This window comes from Trifolium pratense, linkage group LG7 (genome assembly GCF_020283565.1).
Source record: "Trifolium pratense cultivar HEN17-A07 linkage group LG7, ARS_RC_1.1, whole genome shotgun sequence".
NCBI lineage: Eukaryota > Viridiplantae > Streptophyta > Magnoliopsida > Fabales > Fabaceae > Trifolium > Trifolium pratense.
Window position 1 is genome coordinate 38,745,706 of NC_060065.1, and position 7,593 is coordinate 38,753,298.

Below are 7,593 nucleotides of genomic sequence, written 5' to 3' on the forward strand. Positions count from 1 at the left end.
ACCAAAAAAAAATTATCCTATATATTTTTTCATAAGCTAAGGAAAAAAAAAGTCTTTAATCTTTAACGCATACGGCTATTTAAAAGAGAGAGAACTAAGCCATCAAACAAAAGTTATGGACCCCTAATCAAATGATTTGCATCTTTCTTCAAACTTCCATTTACATCCACAAGTTCCTTTGTTGTATTTCTTTCCTTTTCCCCCCTAAACTTTACCGACAGATCAGAAAAGTTTATAGTGAAATAATTGAACGAATCCGATGGAAAAAATATGAATGACTAAAACTAATGAATTGATTGTTTAATTAATTTATTTTATAAAATAGTGTACACTTGTGTACCTATAATTTTGGAGGAAAACAATCACATGTTTGTTTGTTAACGTTAACAAGAAAGGTAGCCTAAAAAAAAACGTTAACAAGAAAGGCTGGCATAACTTACCCAATGCAGTTGAAATATGCTTTGAAATCTCAGTTACAATAAGTCAGGAAAAATCTGGTGTGAATCTGCCTGCTGCGCGAGGCGCAGACTTGTTTTCTATCTTCAGAAGTCAGGTTCTGCCTCCTGCGTGAGGCGCAGGGAGGGCTGCACGAGGCGCAGACGCGTGATGTAGTTTTGTAGATTTTTTGTGAAAATATCTTTTCTTGGAGGACACTCTGACTTGGATATGTTTATTTTAAAAAATGGATTTGTTACTAAATTTAGGCATACATTTTTCTATAAATAAGGAGTGTTTTATTCATAGAAAATTAAGAGAGTAGAGATGTAGGGAATCATTAGGATTTGCCGCCGACACAAGGCTAGAATTTTAGAGAAAAACAAGAGGGGTTGTCTCTGGTATAACTCTAGAGTTGGGCAAAGGAGATTGATTACACATTGGGAAACACTTATCAATTTGAGTCTCTTGGCCACGAGAAGAGATTCGGGTTTTGGGTAGACAAATTATTGTGTTCTTTCTTCTCCTTTATCTTTTATCGGTTATTATTATTATTATTTATTCCGCTTAGTTATTGGTTGTTGTTCTATTGCTCCACACATCAAGTTCTTTTATTGGTGTGATTTTTAAGACGAATTCAGAACACATGCAAATACAACAAAATGCAACATTGTCAATATCAATATAGTACTAACACTTGTTTCAATATCAATCAGAAAATAATATGAATAATATTCATCACAAATATAATATTAAATAATACAACAACCTAAAGTTTTTGTTTTTCAATTGGTTGGTATCAATAATGCCACTTGTTACACTATGATCTCAAATTTTAGAGACCTCTACAACCGATTCAGAACGCTAAATGTAAACGCATTGTCAACAAAATATTATGATACAAATACAATTGCAATTTAAAACATGTGTCGCACACGACACCAATTTATTTCAAATTTCATCACCGATCCAATTTCTCTTCTGCTTTGGCCCAGTGGGCCCTTCCTCACCCAACAATTCATTAGGCAATTTCAAACCAGGAATCACCTTATCCAATTTACTCAATTCTTCACCCAAATCATAAGTAATTTTAGGACCCCATTCCCTAAAAAAGTTCAACCAACCTGGCTCAACAATTTCACTCCCCAAATACTCCCCAGAAACAATTTCAAAATCAACTCCAAAATCAACAACCAAATCACTTTTCTTAGTTTCATTCTTTATTCCAATTTCACTAACACCTTGAAGAACAAGTCCTTCTTTTGGATAGATAGCATGACCATTTAATGAAGAATAAGCCACTGGCTTATTTCCACTTTGAAACTCAACTTCTGAAGAATCAACCCATTGACCATTACTATGTTGTGAAAAATAAACCCTTTTTAACTCTCCATTAAAATTACTTATCCTTAAAGTCACATGTTCCCAATCACCAATATGTTCACCTATCTTACCAAGTGAAATGTTATCTACAAGCCCAACTTTTAATGTTCCTGGCCCATTAAAAGGGTAAAAAACCCACATGGCCAAATCAGTAAATGTTCCACCAAACATTGGTTTTACATGAAAATAAGCTTGAAAATTTTTGAAATCACCTTTTTTGACTCTTTCTCTATTATCTTTATCTTTTGGAAGGTCCAACCAATAAGCACCATCATTATTTCCACCTTGAGGAAGATTTGAGCCTAATGGGTCAATTGCAATTGGATTTGATTCTTCCCCCTTTTTATAAAGCAATGCTCCATTTGTAAAATACCATTTAGTTGAACATGGTTGAAACTTTTCCTTAGGGTGCAAGTACATGAATGGTGAATAAGCTTGTGCTAGTGCCTTAATTTGGGTTAAATTAGGCATTGATGAAAATTTTGAAAAGTTTAAATTTTTCAAACAAGAAATTGGTAAAGGGCTATTTGTAATTTCACCAACATGTGCTAAAAAAGTTCCAACAAGAACACTAGGTGCTTGAATACCTCTATTGATTGGTCTCACATAATGAACATTGAAACCTTTTTCATCAATTTTTTTATCTTTTCCCCAAATCCATGAATTAATCTCACATTGGTCTGTGAAATCTGATCTAACACATTGGATTCTATCAAGTGAAGGTTTTTCAGGAGTGGTTGTGACAATATGACCTAAAGGGCTATAACCATTTGGTGCAATTGGTAACCAAATGTAACCATCATCTTTATCTTGTTTGATTTTTTGTGACTTGCTAGTCCAAACAAGTGTATAATCAATTGGATTCTTTAAAGCTCCATTGGACTCATCTTTTGCTACTAGAACCCAACCAAAGAGAGGTTTGTTGTTAGGTTGACTATAATGGCCTAATGGGAAAAACCCTTGAGGTATTCCTGTTGGCTCAAAGAAACTTGCTCCTAAGTCATCTTGTCCACCTTCTAAGGTTGTCCAAATTTTGTTGAATGTTGAGATTTGTGATACTTTTAATCCTCCTAGATCAATGATTCCACTACCAAATCCACCACCTACACACATAAAGTTAATATTACCATAAATATTAGTATACACTATTATCACTACCAGAACAACAAAATCAATCAGCGACAAACAATTTAGTGATGGATTTTCATTTTTTCCATCGATAATTTTTTGTCACGATTAATTTTTTCTGATAGTGATAATATCAAGAAGGAAAGGAAAGAGATGAGTACCTTGTGGCCAAGTTGGTATGTTAGATGGAAGCTTAAATGTGGTGTCAATGGGAAGAAGCTTTATCTGGTTAGAAGAAGATGACCCGTTCCCCATTATTGAGTGTTCTTTAGACAAGAAGAGATTGAATGTTGTGTGGGGTAAGTGTGACTAGTTGGTCATTATATATAGAGAGAAACAGCTATTACAAGAAGCATATTCCATTCACAAAACATCTTGCCGTGTTAAATTTTATATGATGTTTTTTTTATATGTTGTTTTCATATGATATTTTTTGTATACGTATTTGATATTGAATAAGCAAAGTCCTTGCAAAAATTATTAGATTACTTAGAGGAAATTTAATAGTTTTGGCTATTTAATTTATAGGCAATTTGGATTTAATATGTGGAGTACTACTAGGATATACTTGAATTATGGTGAGTTTCACGACTAGAATAAGATATCAACAAGGCTCCGTTAGAATAAGAGATTACATCCGGCGGAACAGCTAGCAGCTAGCAAAAATAAAAAGGAAAAGGTTCATTCCACGATTTTTTTTTGGTACAAGATGAAAGAAAAAAAGGAAAAGATAAAAAGAAAATTATCTAGAAAAAATAGTCCCACTAGCATCAGCTAGCAGGAGAAGGTTCATTCCATCCGGCGGAACAGCTATAGGAGAATAAGCTTTAGGGTTGCGAGCTCCAAACTTGGCTAAGAAATATGCACAAGTGTTCCCCTCCCGAAGAGTATGCATCAATCTAACCCTTCAGTTTCTAGTGAGAAGATCATTTATGTTATAGATAATCACCGCATAGTGGTGCCACTCATTTACATGATTAGATGGCAACTTAATCATGGTTTTGGAGTCAAAATAGCACCACAAATCCTTAATATCCAGCTCCCACGTCAAAACTAAACCATGGTACACCGCCAATAATTTCGCATGAAGGATATTCGAAAAGTCTATATTTCCAACAAAATCGTGCACCCACGCCCCGTCAGAGTTCCGAATCAAAGCCTATATCGATTTGTCTAATGGTCGGGATAAAAAAGAAATGGTAGAATAGTAAAACCACGAAGTTTATGCAAATTTTTTATTTACTAAATTACTAGTTTAAATGGTGTTTAAAAAAAAATGTTCAAATCGTAAGATATTTTTACCTGAAACCATGAAATTTCCGGAATAATGAATTGAGATATATTTTAAAAATGGTGGGTAAGATGATGGTGACAACTCATAAATTTCAAAGCGTGTGTGGACACATTTATATATGTTTGATTCACCCCACCCGTTTATGTCAATCGGATGCAAATGAGTTAACCAGCGAATTCTCTTCATGATACTTTGTAATCCTTGATAGGAATTGCACATTATATCAAGAATATCGATCAATGATAGTTTACATAATAAAGTTCCTTCAATTACTCTGTGCACTAGACAAAAGGATAAATGACTATTTTAGGCAAAAATTTAACTTATAGAATTAAAAAAAAAAAAAAAAAACTATAAGATTCATATTAGAGTTTGATTCATGGTGTAAGCAATTCTTATATTGGCCTTACTTACCTTGTAACCGAACTCTGAATTACAATGATTTTCTTCGCTTAGAAACTACTACCTCCGTCCCTAATTATAAGACCTTGTTTGACAAAAATGTATTATTCATTTACCTTGTTTTGACCGTATTTTTTTAATAATATATAAATGTAAATATTAGCATATAAGATCTTGTTCAATTTGTTTTGATGAGTATTTTCAAAATATTAAATTTTTATAATTTTTACTAATAGACAATTAAAAATATTAGTGATTAAAATTGTGCATTGGCGTACGTGGTCAAACAGAGTCTTATAATTAGGGACGGAGGTAGTAATAGATTTTTTCTCAATTTATTCTTCCATGAATCGTTAAAAAAGAAGTTCATCAAAATTCAGGATCTAATAAATCAAATAATTGAAAATAATTTTAGAAATTAACGTGAAACACGAATACCGAAGGTTATTTAATAAAAAAAAAATACACAATTACAATAGTGATTCTTACAATATGTGTGGCTGATACAAATAAAAAAAAATATGTGTGTTACAAATCCAAACACGTACAGTAAATAAATATTTATCATGAATGCATTAAATGAAGAAAAAAAAATTGTGCAAACCAGACAAGGAAAAAAACATAAAAAAAAAATCCAAAACACACATGGATGAGGAAAAAAATAAGTAGATCCTAAAAAATGAAATGATTCCACATAAAATCTATATATATGTCGAGTTGGGATCTCGTCATTTTTAACTGTTTCTATTTTTTTATTATCATAGATTTTAAATATTTTAGAGTGTATAAGTAATTTGGCATTTATTTAATGTCACACTTTTGCATTTATTTTTCAAAAACATTTTCTTTTTTGTTTTAACCCTCCCAAGGAATGAGTCCCGTAATCCAGAGTTCAGCCACAAAATAAGTAAAGTCTAGTATCAATTAGTTCCACAAGTAAGTAAAATCTGATAAAAATTATTCTCGCAAAAAAAATTACATTAGTTGTATATGTTTCCACTAATCAATTAGTTAAACTATCAATTCATATATAGTAACTAATTTAATAGTGATTTTAAAAGTTTAAATTATAAAGTTAAAAAAAATTTGGTTCCTAAAAAATTATAATTTCTTTTTGTCCTTATAAAGTGGTATGTTTTTGTTGTACAAAATTTTTTGCACGTAATTTTAATCCTACTAAATTTTTATGCATACATTTCTTTATCCAATAAGTTCCCGTAAAATTTTCTATATTGCTCCACCATCAAGTTGAATCGGACTCTGATGCTACTGTTGGATCGGAAAGCAGATCTTCACTGGGTTGAATCAATACATTATTGCGCACTCACACAAATGACTTTGATACCTTATTTTCATCCAAAATCATAATATATTAAATTTATAAATCATCTCACTTATATATTATTCAACCTCATTATTTTCAACTATATAATACTTTAACTCAACTTGATATATCTCACCCAGGCCTTATGGCCCGCCCCATAATTTTTTATTTTTTTTCATAGTATACTGTTTAGCAGCGGTTATAGTTTGTCTACTCTCTGATTTGCGGGGGTTTCTAACCTCTGCGGGATGACCTAGAATTTCTGTAACAGCTTTCCAGTTTGTGGGGGTTTCAAGCCCCCGCTATTTGCAAGTATACATTCTTTTTTAGAGGGTTATTATTCTCCTTTAAATTGTTCTGAATGTTTTTTCTCTATTATTAATAAGTCAAATATGCTTTCTAATTTACTTTTTGAAGGTTCCCTTCAAATGTTTCGTTTTTAATAATTTGTAGATGTTTTAAAATGTACAATTTATTTTGTTAAAGTATTTAAATATTGTTTTTTTTTTTTGTGGATAAAAGTACTCAAATTTTTATTGGAAATAGAGTTTTAGTGTATAAAAATTCATGTCTGATCAATCGTTTGTTAAATAATTTTAATTTTTTGTTAGAGAAATTCATATAATATTATAATAAATATAAACACAAGAACTAATTAAAAAGTATTAAGTTTACACATGAATTGACATAAAATATATTTTAAAAATTTATTTATTAAAATTGGTAATGATCCATCTTTTGACTATTTTGAGATATTCATATTAGACACACCTTCAATATGATATATTATTTTTTTAGTAATTTTTTTCAGGATATTCGAATTATATTTATAGCGGCTCTTCCCAACTTTTTGGACTAGCTCCGCCACTCATCTCAACAACACCAAACCTAAAGAAATGCCGACCCCTCACTCAATATTCCTCTTCTAAAGAGATTTTGCCAGGTAGGTAGCCGATGAAGAAGAAGTTTCCAAACCAAAAAAAAATTGTTATCATTTATCATTATTATCGTGTTGGTTACTTTGATACTTTAATATTTCTACAAGTTATTGTAATCATCAATATCGTTACTTTAACTTTATTTGATAAAATAAAATATCATCAGCACTTTGCTAATTAAATATTTTAGTGTTGGTTTCCATTATAACTAGATTTAGTATATATAATGTTGAATGATAAACGTGCAATTTTAATGTTAATTTTCGTGTAGACATAAGTTTGTTTTCTTATATACGAAACATCTCGTTGACAAATGTAACTTGTCACACCTATCCTAAACTTAAAGGCATGTGTGAAATAATAATGAACACGTCTTACTCAATTATTTTATGTGGTTGTTGTTCGTTATTTATATTATGGATAACTCACACTGCATCTTAAATAAAACTTGTAGATCTAGCTGCCAATTTTGACCAAGCAAAACAAAGTATGAGTTATTGTAAATCAATTGAACGTGTTTTTTTATTGTCAAAAAAAAAAATTGAACGTGTTTTTTTTTTTTGACGTAATTGAACGTGTTAAATACTATCAACTATGCTTCTGGTGGTCTTATTTATATTTATAAGTATGTCAAATTAACATGTTTCTAGTTTATTATTCCATAATCAGGTGTTTATTTTCATTGAGAA

General features: G+C 30.9%; 1 protein-coding gene across 1 annotated transcript; it reads right to left on the reverse strand.

The window, feature by feature from the left end:
• Positions 1-1,114: 1,114 nt before the first annotated feature.
• LOC123893888 lies at positions 1,115-3,583 on the reverse strand. Its single transcript, XM_045943713.1, has 2 exons — positions 3,108-3,583; positions 1,115-2,921 (listed from the first exon to the last, which is right to left on the reverse strand). Exons 1-2 carry the CDS (start codon positions 3,199-3,201, stop codon positions 1,387-1,389), a joined length of 1,629 nt encoding a protein of 542 aa, XP_045799669.1. The 5' UTR covers positions 3,202-3,583; the 3' UTR covers positions 1,115-1,386.
• Positions 3,584-7,593: the final 4,010 nt, after the last annotated feature.